Source organism: Cottoperca gobio, chromosome 11 (genome assembly GCF_900634415.1).
Source record: "Cottoperca gobio chromosome 11, fCotGob3.1, whole genome shotgun sequence".
Lineage (NCBI taxonomy): Eukaryota > Metazoa > Chordata > Actinopteri > Perciformes > Bovichtidae > Cottoperca > Cottoperca gobio.
Genome location: NC_041365.1, coordinates 11,184,493 through 11,204,638, shown reverse-complemented (window position 1 = coordinate 11,204,638; position 20,146 = coordinate 11,184,493). Strand labels below are relative to the sequence as shown.

Genomic DNA, 20,146 nt, shown 5'->3' with positions numbered 1-20,146 from the left:
CAACACTAAAAACAGACAAAGAGTAAGAGTAGTATCATTTCACATGTGTCAAGGACACCTAATGTGAAGGAAAAAAAGAGCAATTGACACCAACCTCTGCCCTTACCTCCTTTTCTTACGTATCGTTCGCCCCTGTCCTTTATCTCACTGTGTCAGTGTTATCCGAGGCTGATATCTGTCTGTCACCTTGACTCTCGGGGAGGACACATCACTGTTTGCTTCCATTTGACTCACAGTCAAAAAGTGACAGGTTAGATGTTACTTTAAAACTAGAGGTTACTTTTCAGCTGACAGAGACACTTTTATCTGTTGTTAATGGTGGAATAAATAGGACAATTAAGATCATTCACTTAAACAAAAGTGCTAATACAACAAAGTAAATGTTTCAGCAAAACATATGTGTATCGTTCTGCATACAAATGGTTTCTGTGACTGATGCATTATTATATGACAATATTAGAATGTTAGCACTGATGCATCAAGTTTAGTGGCTCCCAACCCGGGGTCCTGAGATAAATCGGAGGAGCCGTCAGATCATAAATAGGGTGAAAAGAAGAAAAGCACAAAGTTGTGCTACACAAATTAGTTTTGCTTGCCTCAAATCTTTGCTCTTTTTTTGGTAAAGATTGGATCACATGAGCAGTTTAAAAAAATGGAAACCCTTTGAGAAGTTTAAAAGGGAAATGTGATAAAGGGCCCCGAATACACACACAGGCAAACAAAAAAGACAATGAACCATGTTTATTCTTTAACAATGTGGTGCATTCTATAAGATTGTAAAATGTGAAAGTATGTGAACATTTAAAATCTTAATCTAAAAAGCAACGCCGGCTTTCAGATAACTGTAGAGGAGGGGAAAGAACAATATTCCCCTCTGGAATGTAGCAGAGTAGAAGTATGAAGTAACATACTCAAGTGAAGTACGAGTCAAATTAAGTACAGTACTTGGGTAAAAGTGATAAGTTACTTTCCACCACTGCCTGTTATATCAAAGCATGCTCTTTATGAATCAGGAGTGCCAGGTCCCTGTAATTCATATGTCTCCTGACTACTCTCTGGCAGTGTGCTGCAGCCATAAGGTCTCCCTGAGGTCTTCTATCAAGATGGATTTCATGAACCTGAGGAAAGCAGGCCTTCTCAAATTCTACCCAAGAGAGCACGAGCTACACCTGGAAAGGAATTAATCATCACATGATATAGACCTGAAGCCATCTTTGCTATTGTATACTTGAATTAATAATTTCATTTTGTTCTCACATGCATGCCACCCTACTCTCTCATGCAATCGCTGCCCACTCTCAGGCTTTCATGACAGCTTGATGTGATCGCTGCCTGCCTCTGCCTGATGGACGTGGTGTCTTGACATCTGGGTGTCGCTTGACCTGCTTTGTTTGTAACCGAAGTGTCCCTGCCTTCCTTATCAGATGCTTCAGGCTCGGTGCCAGTGACATGGCCTGGCTTTGTGTTGCTCATCTCCTTTCCTCACACAGGCAGAAACTGCCATGAGTGATCTATCAGCAGAGACTTGCCTTTTAGATTTAACCGGCTCACCTTGTAAGGTCAGGCGTGTTTTTAGATACTGTTTGCAGGATGTCCTCGAGCCATTGTTTGTCCAAGTGTGGTTGAATAGGCCATGTGTGAATTATGTAACTGCCGCAGAGCATGAGTCCTAGTGCATGCCCTTCCACAACTGATACACCTCAGTTACACACCCAAAATGAATGAACAAACATCAGCCTCCTCTCTTTTACTACATACAGAATCCCATTGGAATTGTATTGCATTTAATAAGCACTACATTTGAATAACAAAATAAATATAAAATTTAAACTAACACTTACATTTCAGGCATGCTGCAGTGAAACTTTCTCTAGTTCTGAACCTACAGTGCCCTCCAGAATTATTGACACCTCTTTAGTAAAAATAAGCAAAACAGGCTGTCAAATGTCTTTTATTGTTTATCGTCTTGGCCTTTCATTCAAAATATTCACACAAATCTGACCTTTTCACTGAAGTAAAATTATTGAAAGAAAAAATAAATGTTGACTTTAAATAAATATTTTTCTCCAAAACATGTGCCACAATTATTGGCACCCCTTCATTTAATATTTTGCCAGGATTACAGCTCTGAGTCTTCTCCTGTGATGCCTGATGAGGTTGGTGAACACATGGCACGGGATCTAAGACCATTCTTCCACAGAATCTCTCCAGATCCTTCAGATTCAGAGGTTGACGCTTGTGGACTCTCCTCTTCAGCTCATCCCACAAATGTTCTATAGGAGTTAGATGGCCGTGGCAAAACCTTTATGCTGTGGTCAGTCAACCATTGTTGTGTAGATTTTGAGGTGTGCTTTGGATCATTGTCCTGCTGGAAGGTCCAACCACGGCCCATTTTAAGCTTCCGGGCAGAGGCTGTTAGGTTTTCATTTAATATCTGCTGGTATTTGATAGAGTCCATGATACCATGTATCCTAACAAGATGTCCAGGGCCTTTGCAAGAAAAACAGCCCCACAACATCAAAGATCAACCACCATACTTCACAGTGGGTATGAGGAGCTTTTCTGTAAGGCTATCTTTCTGTCTACGCCAAACCCACCTTTGACTTTTGTTGACAAAAAGCTCTATTTTGGTCTCATCTGACCTTATAACCCTGCCCCAAACAACTTGTGGTGATGTCGGCGGCGTCTGATGGTCGTTTGAGACTTTCTGACCCCAAGACTCAACTGACCTCTGCAATTCTCCAGCTGTGATGATTGGAGATTCTTTTGCCAGTCGAACCATCTTCCTCACGGTGTGTGGCGTCAATGTACACACACGTCCTCTTCCAGGCTGATTCTTAACATCTCCTGTTGCTTTAAACTTCTTAATTATTACCCTGTAGTGGAAATGGGCATGTTCAACTGTTTCAAGATTTTCTTATATCCATTTCCTAATTTGTGCAGCTCAACAACTTTTCGTCGCAGATCATCACTGTGTTCTCGGGTCTTTCCCATAGTGAAGAATGACAAAGAGAATTTTGGCCTGTGTCACGTCATATTAATACCCCAGTGAAACACAAAGTCATGGTTGACCTACTTAAAAGTTCCTAATCAATTTATCATAGGATTTTCTAGGGGTGGCAATAAGTGTGGCACAGATGTTTTGGAGAAAAATATTTATTAAAATTGATTTTTTCTTTCAATAATTTTACTTCAGTGAGGTCAGATTGTTGTGAATATTTTGAATGAAAGGCCAAGACAATAAACAATACAATACATTTTACAGCCTGTTTTGCTTATTTTTACTAAAGGGGTGCCAATAATTCTGGAGGGCACTGTAAGTACAATACTTCTGTAGTTGTTCTTTACCTGAGTATTTCCATTTGATACCACTTTATACTTATACTACGTGTAGTTACTGGTAATTAATATTTAGCATAAAAAATATTATGAGCCTTTAAAACACAATCCATTGTTAAAGACTAAACCAGTGGTTCCCTTGTTGGCTTTGAGCTTTTGGGCCCCTTGTCACATTTCAGATGTCTATTAGTTGTTTGCAGTTTCACCACAAAGAGATTTCCTCTTTAAACTTCTCAGATGGTTTTTAATCAAATAAAAACATTAAGATTTGTGTGTAAGTGTAAATGTAAATGTAAGTTTAAATCTTTTTCTTCTTTCCCATCCCATTAATCATTTCATGACCATGAAGAGCGACCGACCAGCTACAAAATCAAAATGCAACGTATGCATTGATACATCAGAATTGAACATCTGATAATATTATAGAACTCAGTGGTGATAAATAAATATCACCACTTTATAATTTATAATTAAATATGAATACTTTTTATACTTTCAGTACGTGCTGCAATTCTTCTTTTTGAATGCAGGACTTTTTTTTTTTAACAATGTATTAACTTAAGTAAAGGGTCTGAATACCTTCCACCACTGTATGTGTACTGTATGTATACTGTATGTATACTGTATGTATACTGTATTATACTGTATTATACTGTATGTATACTGTATGTATACTGTATGTCTTCTATATGTATACTGTATGTATACTGTATGTATACTGTATGTATACTGTATGTCTTCTATATGTATACTGTATGTATACTGTATGTATTCTATATGTATACTGTATTATACTGTATGTATACTGTATGTCTCCTATATGTATACTGTATTATACTGTATGTATACTGTATGTATACTGTATGTATACTGTATGTATATTGTATGTCTCCTATATGTATACTGTATTATACTGTATGTATTCTATATGTATACTGTATGTATACTGTATGTATATTGTATGTATTCTATATGTATACTGTATTATACTGTATGTATACTGTATGTATACTGTATGTCTTCTATATGTATACTGTATTATACTGTATGTATACTGTATGTCTTCTATATGTATACTGTATGTAAACTGTATGTATACTGTATGTATACTATATGTATACTGTATGTCTTCTATATGTATACTATATGTATACTGTATGTCTTCTATATTTATACTGTATGTAAACTGTATGTATACTGTATGTCTTCTATATGTATACTGTATGTATACTGTATTTATACTGTATGTCTTCTATATGTATACTGTATTATACTGTATGTATACTGTATGTCTTCTATATGTATACTGTATGTATACTGTATGTATACTGTATGTCTTCTATATGTATACTGTATGTATACTGTATGTATATTGTATGTATTCTATATGTATACTGTATTATACTGTATGTATACTGTATGTCTTCTATATTTATACTGTATGTATACTGTATGTATATTGTATGTATTCTATATGTATACTGTATTATACTGTATGTATACTGTATGTCTTCTATATGTATACTGTATGTATACTGTATGTATACTGTATGTCTTCTATATGTATACTGTATGTATACTGTATGTATACTGTATGTCTTCTATATGTATACTGTATGTCTTCTATATGTATACTGTATGTATACTGTATGTAACAGCAGTTTGTATTTGACATATGGTGACTTTTGAAACTCTTCCTCTTGAAATATTAAATCATTTCCCTTTTTTTTAATGCACCTTCAGTTTCCCTAAAAACTCACAAACTCACATTTATAAGTAGCAAATATTGCTAACTGGCGTTTAATCTTCTCTCTCCTTTTCTACGGAGTGTTTGTATTATTTTGTCTACCCCTCTTTTGTCCTACGTGCAAACAGCAGTTGTATTGCTCCCTTGGAATGAGCAAACAGGTAACTGAGGCTGTTAACAGTCGTAACAGGTTGTTTGTTTCCCTTCAGCCTAGAACAATGTCACCAGTCATGGACGCTGTTTAAAAAAAAGAGAATGTTTACCTATCTGCCAAGCACCTCAAGCTCAAATATTCAAACCATCCAATCAGAGGATGGCTTTAGAGAACACAGCGGGCCAAGGAATGAAAGCAGATAGGGAGAAACACGCCCATAGACGCTGGCTGACCTGGAATCAGTTTTTTAATATTTCTAAAGGTAAGAATAGGAGGATTATCAGTGTTCAAGCACAATTAAACCCAGAAGTGAATAAATCCCTCCGGTTGAAAGGAGCGGATCAGTGATTCAGCGGCTCAACGTTTCTTCTTTAAAACGGACGAGCAGCTGTAAAAGCCAATGAGGTAGAAGAGGACGTGTTGATTTAAGTGTTAGACACTGAGGGACAGTAAGTGTGCTAACAGTCACAGCAACTTGAACATTCCTCTGTGATTATACCACTGCTTTCCAAGTTACATACTTGACTAATGTACTCCATAAATTGGATTCACTCCCCGCCTATGCAGACCTTCCTTCATTTACAAACACACGCATACACACACATGCACACAAACACTCTTTATCTTCCCTCACACCCTCTCTCGTTCTTTTTCTCTCCCTCACTCTTTTCTTCTCCTTCCTCTGTCTCTTTCCCTCTTTTGAAGAAGTTTTCCATGCAGATCCAAGTCAAACATCTGGGTCAGCTTATATCTAGTGGAACAAGACTTGCAGGATATTGTTGGCAGGATGTGTGAGCTGGAGCAGTTTACTCTGTGGGAATCCCCAATACACACACATACACACTCTCACACACACGAAGACATGGACGCTCACACACTTTTCTGGCATTGTTTCTCTCTGCGCCATTCAACTAGATTTCCAGGTGCAGTGATTCATGCCCTACATGTCAATGAATACTTGCAGCATGAGAGAATTAGGGAAGTATGTAAAAGAACGAACAGACCACAGTTAATAGTTGGTTAAATGCCATGTTTAATATTTTTAAGGATTGCATTGGTTATTACCAAAAAGGATTACAAAATATGCACAAGAAATGGGATAAATCATATTCCATTGTTCAACGCGGAGTACATACAATAATATGATAATCTGTAACTTTATATATGTTCACAAACTATTCATGTGCAAGAAGTGCTCAAACATCTTGGTGTGCTCTCAGCAAAACTTCCTTTCTTTCCAGTGCCTTATTCAGAACATACATGAAACTTTCAAAACTGCTTTATTTGAGTTGAAAGACGTTGAAATATACCCTGTTCTGTATGTAAAGTCACTCACTGCTTTGAGTGCATGTAGCTCCGGATATGTTGTAGTATGAAACATGTGATAAAACACTACGCCTACTGAATGCCCTGTGTACTGTGAACCCTTCAAACTATCTGCTGCACCGCTCCCCCCATGTGTAGTTGTAGTGTTTACAAATTGCATAAGACAAAAATCCATTGCAACTCTTTTTCTTACAGTTATTTCCTCTCTCCCCCCCCCCCCCCCTTTCTACTTCCCACCTCTCCCACCTCTCCCTCCCACTCCCCCTCTCCTTGTCTTGCACTGATTCAATTTTACTTCTCCGCCGACTCGCCTTCTTTCGGTTTCTCATCTGTTTTGCAATCCAGGAAGAAGTCGTTGCAGGCGACAGTGAGGGCGCCCATCAGGATGATGAACTCGGTGAAGTCCACCTCCCCGTCGTTGTTGGCGTCCAAGTCGTTCATCACCTTCTCAACCGCTTCATTATCTTTGGACCCCTGTCAGTGGGGGGAAACAGAGAGAGTTAAGAATGTGTCCTCTGTTATGTATGTGTGGCGGCACACATCACTGCGCAAGCTTGTCTGAACTTGCGTGACTTAGTATGTAAGCGCATACCTCCACTTGTGTATTGGATATTTGCAAACTGCATTCATGTGTTAGTGTACAAGCACACATTTGCCTCTTCACACACTGCTTCTCTTACCCCTAAGTAAGTCCCCAGCTCCTCTAGTAGCAGCTCCTTCAGTTCACCCCTGCTCAGCGTGTACTTGTCGCCCTCCTTCCCAGAGTACTTGTGGAAGGTCTTTATGAGCATCTGCATGGCGCTCTCCAGGTTGGAACTTGGCTCCTTGGACATGCTGTAAAGGTATCAGGTCAAAAAGGTCAGAATCTGCTACAAAATGCCCGCTCCAGCCCCAGCTGCATGTGCGGTCACATGGCAGTCAAGGGTGAAGCCACCTCTGAGTCAAAGTAATAGTTTGACAGGATGGATGGAAGGAAGGTTTTCCCATTTCTACACAACGGGTCGAATAACGCTCTGCGTGTAATGCAGAGGCTATTACTCACCCTAGTTTAAGTAGTGTGGTTACTGTGTTTGCGTGACCTTACTGCGTTTTACATGTCAGAGGTTTGGATGGAAAGATGGAGGATAGCTTTGGAAAAGCTTTTCGAAACAATCTTACACACATTGTGTCCGGCATCTTGAAGCTTCTTGTGCTGGACTTGTGGAGAGACTGCACAGACAGACACAGATAAGTCACTGTCAATGATGCAGAGTTAGAGGGTGAAGACTTTCATGTGTCATATATTTTTTAAAACATGCTTTATATCACCTCAAAGATAGTTTTAAGAACATTTGAGCTGTTTTGAAAATCCACTTCTTGGGTTATCGCTATAAACTGAATGGGTAATGCATGTAACAATTAACACTGCCATCGGTGAAAAGTGGTTTCAGTGTTCTCTGTCTGTTGATCGTGTAACTGCCTCATCATTCAAGATGGAAACCAGGAGAGAAACTCAAAACTTGTCCGGTACTCACATTCAGAAATCGAGTACCCTGAGGTGCCAGCCTGTGCTCTAACTTGTGCGTACAGGTAAGGGTCCTCATTTACTTTCACACTTGCTCGATCACATTTAACTTTCACGCTCAAGTCTACAGTTTAGGGATCTAGATATGTAAAAATAAAATTTGCAGAATACTGAGGGACAGAATCAATAAGTCAATCAATCCCTGAGCATGATTTATTAACTATCAGCTATTACAAAAGGAGACAAGGATGCTAATGTCAGCGGTTATTGCCTCTCATCATGCTACAGCATTGTGCCTGAGAGATCAGAGTTGTAGGCAGCGCAGACAAAAGAGGAGGTGAGTGGACACCAAAGCTGACTAACTGGAAAATCTATAGGGGTCATCTGTTTTACAGACTGACACAATACAAAAGGAAACCATGGAGACCAAAATGCTATCAGTAACGCAATATTGAGCATGGTAATAATGAATATGCACTATGTTAACTTAATGGTGGAGCAATATCCCCGTTGAGTGACGCATGAAGCTTAAAAAATATGTTGCTTGTTTTTTTTAAAAGGCAGGAAATATTGATGTACTAGAGGTTTGGTACATCCGTGCCATGCTTATAGTTGTTATTCATACATTTTAAATACTTTAGTTTCCATCAATGCCAGTATATTGTCATTTCTTTTCCACAACTCTCTTGTGGCTTCACTTGTTTAATGTATAAATTCCCCGGCATGCTCTTCTCAAAGCTTGCACATCATCAAAAGAAAGCGATCAGTAACTTTACAAGATAAAAACAAGTTCAAATGACTCCCACAATCGCCCGCTGAGCACCCAGTGTCATCCTGCTCTGAATGTCTTTTACTCTACAGCTATTTACTGCAGTTGCAAAGCAGATAAGATGTTTTTAATATACTTTACAAGTAAACCTTCATTAGATACAGAGGAGAAAGTACGATGAAGAAACCCATTCAAGCTGTCTGTCTTACCTGAGTGCTGATGGAGGGCCTCCTTTGTCTTTGAAGAGGTTGCAGGGGACTGAGCCAAGGCAGAGATGGATGGGGAGAGAGTTTGCCAGTGGCTTAAATATCACCTGCCCCTCTCCCTCCTCCCCCTACTCCCCCTCACCCCCCCAAACTCCTTTACCCTCTTACATACTCTCTACTTCTGTTTCTCCATCCTCTCTCTCTCTCTCTCTCTCTCTCTCTCTCTCTCTCTCTCTCTCTCACACTCTCTCACACACACACACACACACACACACACACACACACACACACACACGATAACTGGATTCTTTCAAGTAACCAAGGCCACACAAATAAGTTAATGGTATCGTCACAGTTTTATTCAATATTAGCCATTAAACATTTTACATAGAATTATCAAAAATGATACAGCATTACATATGAAGTTGAAATGCTAGCATAGTGGAGTTTACTGGACATGTCAGTGGACTGAAATGAGTCCAACTGCTAAACACAAACACCCTCTAGTACTTAAACAGAGTACATCAACGCACAATGATGAAAGCATGCATAACATCCTGGGAATGGTCCTATAATCACATTCATTTTAGACCCAAAGCACATCCATATACTTGTATGTACATTTATTATATCTGCTTGGAGGATTCTTAACACAGGCTTTAATCTTCATCTACTGTGTTACAGAATGAATGAGACTTATTGTGTGTCAATGAATGATCTGTCTGCAAACACTCCCTGCTGCAAATCTGCTGTGTTTCGTTCCAGCATGTTTTAAATCTACATGGAGTTAAGGTTGGGCAAGGTTCACACTATGGGACAGTAACACTGCCAGTGCAGACAGTCCCACCCCTTTTCAGTCTTTGTTCATCTGCTGTGACAAATAGGTTGAATGAAAGCATTAGCTGTGATAAAATCATTTCCAGATGATGTTTCATTCAGTCCAAAATCACGCTAAATCCAGTAATCTGTTGCATACATTTCACTTATGATTGGTTGAGAACAAAGAAAGAACACAAAGATGTGAGTGAGTGTGTGTGTGTATATATATATATATATATATATATATATATATATATATACATACATACATACACACGCACGTTGAATAGAAAGCTGGCTGTAGATGGTGCAAGAGAGTGATATGTTTCCATTATTCACAGGAAGTACCATGATTAGAAAAGGTTTTGATACAAAAAAAGAATATAGGTTGTAATAAAAGAATGAATAATATAGCCTAAATAGCCCCAAATGTCTAATAAGGTTGTTAATAAAAGAGCATGCAGGGAACACAGAGCTACAAGCATAAAGGCTGAGCAGAGTGTACAAGAGAGAGTATTTACAATGGGAGTGTCACAGTGAGGCAGGGTGACCACATGACTCAGGTTTATTTGCATTGCCCATTTTGCTGCTGAGCAGTTTGAAGTGCCAGGTGCAGTTACAGTGCAAAAGGTGCACATTTGGTAGTTTGCCCAAAATGTGTGTGCCTTAAACTCTACGCAGCTGGCCAGGTAGACATATAACATAGTGGGCCTGCAACACGAGCCTTTTTCTCATGGGTGCATTATTGATGATGAGACAATTTACAAATCATTAAATTGTAATTAACAAATTGCATATAAGGTGACAAAGAAGTATGTTTCAAGTCTCTCTCCATAGTGGTCCAAACAATGAAAGAGTTAGGTTAAAAAGTTAAATATAAAGAGACCATGTCAAACTTAAATATTTGGCCACAAGAATTGCAATACAATGTAAATACTATAACATACATTTCGGATAGCATGCAACATCTTATGTATTAACCTGTTGTAAAAGAAGACACCACATAGATTCATATTGATGGCTCAGTATTCTTATTTTGCTTTTTAAAAAATGCACCTCCGACAACGATATCTCTGACACTACTACCTTGTCTGATGGGCAGGATCACTGAAGCCCGGGATTACTTTCATGTAATTGTTTGTGTCCCAGGGTGTGTTACCCTTCAAATGCCTAATCCAGTGGTTTCCCAATGTCTGTGACTCAAGCATCCAGTTGCAGGTCAAACAGAGTCTGTAATCTGTATGATGGGGTGACCGACAAACAAACACGTTCAGTTGCCTGAACAACTGGTGCTAAAACCAGCAGAAAACAACAAGTAACAATTAGCAACTTTAAAGAGAGCCAAGTTCCTATCACTTCACTCCAGTTCTACCAGGGTCCCTCCAGATAATGGACCGTGCAGCACATTTATAGATCAATAACCATTGAAATGCAATACACATAACAAATAAAAATGCACTAATTGCATTGTTAAGTAATTCAGATAAAAACTGCCACCAAATGACACCTGTTATGGGTTTCTTTACTTCTTGGTGTTTGTTATGTTGTTCTTCTCTACCAGTTGTAATCCAGGGGGATTAGGTTGCATGAACATGTTCTCTGGCCAACTCCTCTAGTCAACAGCCCACTCCCATGGGACTATTTTGGGCTCCCTTTTGACCGTAAAGGTCCTTTGGTGTGGATTTCATTCTTGAACCTTAATTATTTAGCCAAGGGCCACACTTGATCTTCCAGTTCCTAGTCCGTGTCTAACTATGAGTTAAGAGAATATACTGTAGGATCCACATGGAGTGAACCTTACTGGGACAGAAATTAAAAGAAAGAGCCGATAAAGTAAAAAACAGAGAGAGATAAGGGTGTGATGGGGCATTGAGTACACAATTAAAATGGGTTGAAGGAATGCAAATCTTCAGCAAAACAATGTGTTATTGTCATGCCAAATTAACTACATAGCATTGTGAGTGAGACGATGAGAATGTAAAAAAATGTATATAGTGTTATTGACAGATTTTTATGCAACCATTATCAGAAGTTTGACGTTGTGGGAAATTATTAGCATTCTTGCTGAGCGTCATCTGAGAAGATTGATACCAGTCTCTAATGATCTGTATGATAAATATGAAGCTACAGCTAGCTTGGCTCAGCTCGAATGTAACAAAATCCACACCCCATCGTGCTTAGCAAGATATATCTTTACTCTCATATATATACTTCTAATGTTTTACTAAGGACCAACGTATAGTAGGCTAAGTAGTGTAGAGGAGTTGAAAAAAGCCCAGATAAAGATAAAAGTGGGGAGAGGATGGTATTTAAAATGAATTTGGTCACGTGTGTCAGTGTGCTGCTGTGGGTAAGTCATCATTTCCAGTAAACTTTTCACAGGGATAAGGCATGCATATGGTAGTGTACTTCTGCATGCTATCATAGTATATTATCATAATGAGGTAAATGTGCTATATAGTGGGATGCACATGCTGTACATATGAACATAGTGGTAACTAGTAGTACAAAGCAATGTCATGTAGCCTACATATTTATCATATACGAGGAATGGGGTTTTTCAGATGGGTTTGTAATGTTTGAACTTTTAGCGATATTTTTTTATTTCAAAGTTTTGTCTATTTGAAAAAATCTTTAGTGGCTTATTTTGGCATTAATGCTGTGTTATGTGTAGTGTTGATTTTAAGCGTGTAGTGTGATGTTTTTGTGAAGGAATGGATTGTCCCCTATGAGGTCGCCTCATCTATCTTCTTCTCCACTTCTTCCTCCACAGCTGCAGCCACCTTCTCTACAGCTTCCTCCACCTTTTCTGTTTCCACCTTCACCTCCTCTTCTTTCACGACCACTTCCACTGTTGCCTCCTCTAATGCTGCCGCCACCACTGCTGCGGCTGGCTTCTCCTTCTCCTTCGCTGCCTCAGGCTGCGTCTCCTCTTCGGACTTTATTTCTGCCTTTGCTTCTACATTACCATCTGCATTTTCTTCTACCTGTACTTCAGCAACTGCTTCTACCTTTGCCTCTTCCTTCACTTCTGGCTTTGCTTCCTCCTTTGCCTCTGCTTTTGCCTCTGGCTTCTCCTCCTCTTTGTCGGGGGCGCTTTGTGCCACTACGGATGCAGAATTTTGTGCAGGCTCCTCTTTTGCGACGTTGCGCTGCTCACTGAGCGAGACCGCCAGGTAGCCGACCAGCTTCAAGTACTCCTCAAAACCAACCTTACCGTCGTGGTCGGCATCCAATCCCTGGCCCATGTTGTTGACCGCCTCCTTGCTTTCTGTGTCCTGGATAGTAGGTACACATAACCATGAGACAATCAAGCATGATAATTAGTAACTCTACCTGGACTCCAACTGGTGAAATCACCATACACCATAAGTAAATGGCCTATCAGTGGCTATAACTACATTATAATGCTAATGAATGTCATTCTATCATACCGGATCACTTTTCCCCATTCACCCATATTACACCACCATTTGTCACAATGCTCATGTAATAAATCTGAACAGGTTAAATCTAGCCAGTGATTATGCAAGACTACTAAGTGCTTTTCTGTGAGGAGGTTACATAATGCAAATGTCAGTAATATTTCAGAGAGGTTCAATAAAGATTCTCTAACCGAAAGGATGTTGGAAAGCTGGCTCTTGACAAGGCCCTGGAACTGATTTTTTCCCAGACTCTCTTTTCCCTTGCTCGACTTCAGGAAGACCTTCACCAGGGTCTGAACAGCAGACTCCATGACTCCTCTCTGTGGAAAAGGAAGAAGTTAAGACAGTGGTGTTAGTCCATTAGTCAACTAATTGGTCATTGTGGTCCTAATTGTTTAGGATTTCTTTAGTCGAGTAGTTTTTAATGTTTTTTTCATGCTGAATGACTTATTTCCAAGAAACTTATGAGCAAATCTCTGGTAATCACAAAATGTAAAGTGGTGCTTTTGTATAATTCTTTAGTTTCCACAGATCTGTCACATAAACTTATCGATTAGTCAACAAAATCAAAGAATTTCTTTATTCGAGGACAGCCCTGATAGATAGAGTCAGAAACAGCAGACCATTGCAGAAGGGATTAAACTTGTAGCGTGCAGTGTCAAGGGTGTTGTTCCAGGATGGTCTGATTCAAAACACATTCAAGTGATAGGCACAACCAGTGGTAAATGAAACAGAGAATCTTTTTGGATCCCTACGAGACCTTTCGTTTCAGGTGTTGGATCTGGACCCACAATAAGGGAGGGACGGTGACGTAAGATAAGTGGAGAGGGTGAGAAGGAGTCTGATTGAGGGACAAGCTGTGACGCACAATGGAAGTTCTGATCTTTGATAGGTCACCTGATCTACTGAAACTACCGAGGGGACTGGGCTTCCAATTACCTAAGGGATTACTTAGTCCAAGGCTGCTACGCTCTCTCTCTCTTTCTCTCTGTCTTTCTTTCTCTCTCACCAGCTGTATCTGCCTCTCTCTTCCTTTGCCTGTCACTTCCGTATCCTTGTTTTCACTTTGCTGCCCTTTCTTCTTGTCAAACCTTTACACTAGTGTACACAAACACATGTTAACATATTTGACAATGAGGCTTGATAAAGATTTTAACAGCAGGACATATTTATAAGTCCTCCTAGATGTTACATGACTTAGATAGAGACGCAATCATAAATTTAGATGTCACCAGATGTATAATCTATAGACATTGCTCAAAATGTAAAACATGCCAATAGGTGGCATAGCTTTGCAGGAATTCCATTCATTGCCGTCTGTGGAGATCACTTAGACAGGAATTTACAGGCCAACTCCGAGCTAGTTTGCCCCAAAGCAGTAGAGGGGTATGTTCAAGACGAACATACTTGTTTGTCAGCTTCAAATGCTGCAGAGCAAACAACAGTTTATGCCGCTGAGAAAACACCTTTGTCTCCACAGGATGCCGCCTTGCTTACATCAGCTGAGAGGTCGTTTGTAGATGACACATAAATATGTTTTAATTACTGAAGTGCATGTCACACTCAAACACCCTCCAGCCAAGCATTTTCTCCACAGTATTCACTACAAGCATACCTGGCCAATTGTGGCATGTGCCTGTTAGTCTCATTATACCCTTAGAGGCCAAGAGCACTGACATTGTGGCATAGGGCCATTAAAAGCTAAGATTTCCCCCTTTCAAATTTGAAGCATTGACCTAATGATGCATGATTTTGCAATGACCCATTCTGCCACCAAGTGAGCACAATGCAACCACAAGTTTGCATGTAGCAGAGTAAGCATATATTACCTGATTGTCAATAAAGCTCTCATTGAAGAATAGTGACAATAGCATGAATTCAAAGTTTATTTGCCACATCTTTAAAAAAAACTTTCTTTAGTCAGTTTTTGTGACAGTCCGTGTTTTGTAGGAACTTTAGGGGACTTCTTCCTGCACTGGTGACACACCCTCAGCAGCCTGAGCACACAAGGGCCTTAACGGCTCTCAGTGCGTCCGGTCGACAAAAACCCAGCAAAGACATTTCTTGTATTACAGGATTGACATTTCTGTCCACTATCACATTCATTATTTACCTATAGTGACCCTTCACGAGGTGGTATTGCCCGCTTGGACAGAGTCCCAACACATGCCCTAATTCTGACAAATGAATTGCATCACTGGTCCCACATCGAGCTTGATCTTGTCCCACTCCAGAGACAAACTAATCCCTGGTATTTGTCCTAAAAGGCCAAAACAGCAACCACGCAAATAATTAAATATACAGGCCTACAACCATAGGGTTTCCCGTTTCACTCCATAGCCCAAAGTAGATTGAGTGTTGTGTTTCCAAATGGGCGAACGTGAGACGGTATGTGCGCAGCGTAATGACAATACTACCGCTCGTGTGGCATAAAATATTAACAGAGGAACAAGTTAGGTTGTGGCTGTAAATTGCGATGAGTAGACGTACAGCGGCTGTCTTTCATCCATAGTTCAGTTAGGTTTGAAACTATCGACAATTGAAGGCGGAACATTGCGCAACACTGCCAAGATTCACCATCCTTAACGCCATAAGTCGTTTTAAATGTTGAATAACAGTGTTGAGAGAAGTCATAAACTACACAGCTCCACAATAATCCACCCAGCATGCCAAGCCGTCACTCTCGTAGGCCTCTTTACAAGAAGCATATTGTGCAAAATTGCGCTTTTACGCGCGACCCGGATGCCCACTGGATATATTATAGGCCTACCTACTCAATACTCATATATTATGTCACCTTAAGTCACTTCATTTTATAGGATGTTTGATCGGCAACTTGGCAACTGATCTACATCAAAATATAAAATATCTTTCCGAGAGAAGGAGAGAGAGAGAGAGACCGACAGACAGAGAGAGAAAGAAAGAGAGAGAGAGCGAGAGCATATGGCAATCAAACACCGTCAATATATCCCAAAAAAGTAAACGTCAATAAAAGCAGAATAACCACCAACTATTATCATTTACTCTTTTATAAAAGTGCAACGTGAGCCTAAAGATTTATGAGGACTGGACTCATTGAAACCGTCCTGCAGTCAGAACGCGCATAAGTTTCATGGGATGGCTGTTGCAAGAGTCTATCGAAACGTGGCAAAAACGATGAACAAATACAATACTTTTACGCAGGAGAAACGTAAAAAGATTCCAATAGGACGCATTCAACTCACCGTATAACGTCTGCGGGACAAGTGAAGTGTATAAATGTGCGCAAATGTGAGTTTCTGCCCTCTTCTCCGCCTTTCTACGCTGCTTTGAGCCCAGGGAACTTGCCAAACCAGTAGGACAGCAGAATCTCTTCCGTGATTTAGGTTTTTTTTTCTTTCCTTCAAACTTTTCCCCCTGACAAGTCAAAGGGCGTGTACCTGGAAGAGTGAGAGGGAGAAGTGGGAATGTGGAAGATCGCCGCTACAACTCTCAGGAAAAGGGTGTGAAAGTGTATCAACACACTTATACTTGTGTTTTTATTGGATTTATCTTTGGTTCATGGGCCAGCTGTTTCACGTCATGAGTGATTTGCAGAGTTTCACGCCAACTAGCCAGGCTTGTGCCTTGGAGCGGCTGCATCTGCAGGGACGAGGAGACAGGGCGGGTGGGATTACTTCATCTGCACAAGGCTGGGCCGCTTTCGAAAGAATTTTAATTATTAAATGTAGACATAGAAAAGAAAAAAAAGCTATCATCCATAATCTTACAATCCTTTCTAGGGAGGATGCGTCTTCTTTTCTTTTCTTTTTACACATCTGTATGTCTCATAGATGTTATGTTTTGCACTAACAAAAGTAACACACATGAACAAAATCATAGTTTTCAACTACAAAATACAGATAAAACTTGTGTGGTCAAGCTTTCCCCAGCGGACACTTTGGAAATTTGAGTTTAAAGGAGTTTTCACAGAAAATACTAAAGTCAGTGTGGGTGGCCAAAGTGTTGCAAGAGGTAAAGCAGTCTCGCCAGATTCTTAGAAGGGCTTTCAAGTATTAAAAAAAAAAAATCCCTCCACAGATTAAATCCCACTGGTGATTATTTCTGTGGATAAGTGAGATACAAGCCTCCACACTCAGGTTTTCTGGGGAAAAAGCTCCAGACTTCCCGCTAAGGAGACTTCTCCATACAGACGATGTACACAAACAGCCTACACATGTAGTGCCCCTGTTTTCTTTGTCAATGCTGTTGACTCAGTTGCCCGCCTTCACCTCTCCCACACTGGCACATGTGTCATTTGGATACAAAGGTCACATTTTCTTATCGGTTTCGATCTGGTGTTTTTTAACATCAGGTGGCAGCAGCACCTTTTCTCTTTTACAGAATTAAAACAGGCGTTTAAGCTATAAAACAGCTGGGGAGCAAGCCAGCACACATAACTCTGTCTAGACATGAGAATAAGCACAAAGTGACCGTAGAACACAGATAATTAAAGCTTAACAAGTACAATACAATTAAGCTACAAAGCTCCAAATGTCCCAAACATAATGGGATGTATGTGGTCCACATATCCCAATTACACAGTCCACTGAGGCCTCATTGCTGGACAGTGAAGACCAGCCTATGTTTTACGCTTAACGCTTGGACAGTCAGCTTTGTACAAGCATTATGAAGCTCTATGGAACAAGATATGGGTTGAATGGTTTATTTCTGGCAGCAGTAATGCATATAGGATTACAGGCCCCTAAAGCAAGGCTGTCATATACTCCTGCTAAAATGTGGGTGCATGGACATCATATAATGTGGTGAATGAATGACAGGAGAGTGAGTGTTAGTGGCTGAGGGCTCAAGACAATGAAGCCTTTAATTCAAAGTTCCCTGCATTCAACAAATGGTTAACCAAAGAGTTACACATGTGGCACTGGTGGAGCGATACAAGAATTCAAATGCCTTTGAGTTTACAGCTGGACAGCCTCAATTGGGATGATTGGTGTTGCACAATCTGCTTCTTCACAGAAGACGGCAAGCTCTACTTAGTGAAGCCTCCCTGTTTGCTGGCCAATGTTCCAATCAGCTGCCAGAACTCGAGGAAAGTCAGCTCCCCGTCGTTGTTTTCATCCAGCGAGCCCATGAGCTGATCGATGGCCCCGGGATCGCTGGCGTTCTGTTGGCGATCACAGAGAGGAGATCAATGCAAGATCACCATGAGCTGCAACATCAACCACTCTGAAAGACTGTCCTGCCACCTAATGGTTAATAAATATAACTGAAGTACTAATTAATTTACGGCTACACAAAGTTTCCTGATGAAGAAATCAGTTTGATTATGTGTCATACAACAGTGGGGAATGTAACTCCAACCCCATCACTTACAATGGCCATTATAAAACAGTCCAATCCACTTTCAAAGATTCAACATTACATTTGCACATTATGAATGAACACATTTGACAATTGGTTGAACATTAAACTGATTTGTTAAGTAAAACAATTAAACATTTGGTTGTTATAGCTCAACAAATGTTTACTTGCCTTCCTTAATTTTATAGGTTCACATTTAGCTATTCAGACTTTGCTGGACATTATACAATGCTATGTTAAGGTGAGTAATTGGTGTTTTATTTGTCCTTTTTAAACGTTTCATACACATTAATATACATTAATCGAATAATGGGAAAAGATAGCTGGTAGAGTTACAAAGAAAATCAGCTTCAGCTGCAGCCCTATTATATTGTTTTGTTTGTTGTAGCATGAGACTTCATAATAACATGTCATACGCCGACACACCGCATAACAAAACGTGTCAATAAACGAAATATAAAACGTATACAATCAAAATGATGTATGAAATACATATACGGAGTGAATAAATGATACATTTCACAATATGGTAAAGAGTCTTTGTGCTCCACTTAAAGAAAGTAATCTGTAAAACTAAGGATGAGGATAACAGAGGAGTTATAAGTAAGCAATATACCCACTGTAATATGTCTAAATAACAATACAAGTGACTTCTCCAGAGGCTGCAGACATGTCGAGTCCTAAACTACAGTTTCTATGATATTTATCTGCAGTCAGATAGAAATCAGCTGGCAAAGTGGCTTAGAACAACTTCTGAGATTTACCTTGACATAGTTGGGCAGCTGAGAGGTCACCAGGTTGTGGAATTCATCTTTGCTCAGAGTGCTGGAGGCTCCGTCTTTCCCAGCGTACGTCTTGAACTGGGTGACAAAGGTACAGATGGCAGCTTCCATGATGGCTTGTGCTGAGACCTGGATAGTAAATAGAGAAATGAATGGCACAACAAACATCTTTCACACAAGATATGAGTCAGATCCCTGAAAAACAATGGCTGTGTTCTCACCTTTTGTGTTTGAGATCCTGTGTGGTATGTTCCAGCTGTGATCAAGAGCCTTGTCACTACACTCTGACCATCACCTCTCTGTATATATACGCTTCATCTCTGCACACATCAGCGGAAAACACTTAACCTGCCCTCTTCTCCCCCATCCAGCAGGATGACCTTATCTCGGCCTGATTTCTACTAAAAACTGCACACACACACACACACAACAGAAAAACTGCCACTCTGTCCTACAAAGGGCAAATTTGTACTGATGAAAGCACAAAACCCATTTCCAGCCTGTTTGCAGAGCAAGGATCTCTGTCAGGCCGTTCTAATCAAGCGACTGAATCATGCATGTCTAAGCAGTAATCAGTTTATACAAAACATGACTCAAATAATATGGCATTCAGGACAACACACACACACACACACACACACACACACACACACACACACACACACTGAAAAGCAAGCAGAAATGCTTGCATGGTGACTTGTTTGATGCGCTCTCTCGTCAGTTTCATGATTATTC

General features: G+C 40.0%; 3 protein-coding genes across 4 annotated transcripts; all 3 read right to left on the bottom strand.

Moving 5' to 3' along the window:
• Positions 1-6,850: 6,850 nt before the first annotated feature.
• s100s (S100 calcium binding protein S) lies at positions 6,851-9,087 on the bottom strand. 2 transcript variants are annotated; one of them, XM_029443266.1, is made up of 4 exons: positions 9,049-9,077; positions 7,729-7,775; positions 7,247-7,400; positions 6,851-7,040 (listed from the first exon to the last, which is right to left on the bottom strand). In XM_029443266.1, the coding sequence occupies exons 2-4, from the start codon at positions 7,740-7,742 to the stop codon at positions 6,858-6,860; spliced, it is 351 nt and encodes a 116-aa protein (XP_029299126.1). In that variant the 5' UTR covers positions 7,743-7,775; positions 9,049-9,077; the 3' UTR covers positions 6,851-6,857. The 2 variants fall into 2 exon arrangements, with proteins under 2 accessions (XP_029299126.1, XP_029299127.1); XM_029443267.1 differs by lacking the exon at positions 7,729-7,775 and having other exon boundaries at positions 9,049-9,087.
• A 295-nt stretch (positions 9,088-9,382) lies between these two features.
• On the bottom strand, positions 9,383-16,639 carry s100u (S100 calcium binding protein U). The gene is made up of 3 exons (XM_029443831.1): positions 16,514-16,639; positions 13,481-13,609; positions 9,383-13,142 (listed from the first exon to the last, which is right to left on the bottom strand). Exons 2-3 carry the CDS (start codon positions 13,598-13,600, stop codon positions 12,591-12,593), a joined length of 672 nt encoding a protein of 223 aa, XP_029299691.1. The 5' UTR covers positions 13,601-13,609; positions 16,514-16,639; the 3' UTR covers positions 9,383-12,590.
• A 1,471-nt stretch (positions 16,640-18,110) lies between these two features.
• Positions 18,111-19,677, bottom strand: s100a11 (S100 calcium binding protein A11). Its single transcript, XM_029443513.1, has 3 exons — positions 19,633-19,677; positions 19,394-19,540; positions 18,111-18,432 (listed from the first exon to the last, which is right to left on the bottom strand). The coding sequence occupies exons 2-3, from the start codon at positions 19,520-19,522 to the stop codon at positions 18,298-18,300; spliced, it is 264 nt and encodes an 87-aa protein (XP_029299373.1). The 5' UTR covers positions 19,523-19,540; positions 19,633-19,677; the 3' UTR covers positions 18,111-18,297.
• Positions 19,678-20,146: the final 469 nt, after the last annotated feature.

Coding starts and splice junctions, on each gene's coding strand:
- s100s (XM_029443266.1), bottom strand. Junction 7,041..7,246: donor AGCTGGGGACTTACTTAGGG/GTAAGAGAAGCA, acceptor CCCCACTGACAG/GGGTCCAAAGATAATGAAGC.
- s100u (XM_029443831.1), bottom strand. CDS start 13,600: ATGGAGTCTGCTGTTCAGACCCTGGTGAAGGTCTTCCTGAAGTCGAGC. Junction 13,143..13,480: donor AGCTTTCCAACATCCTTTCG/GTTAGAGAATCT, acceptor CCTACTATCCAG/GACACAGAAAGCAAGGAGGC.
- s100a11 (XM_029443513.1), bottom strand. CDS start 19,522: ATGGAAGCTGCCATCTGTACCTTTGTCACCCAGTTCAAGACGTACGCT. Junction 18,433..19,393: donor AGCTGCCCAACTATGTCAAG/GTAAATCTCAGA, acceptor GATCGCCAACAG/AACGCCAGCGATCCCGGGGC.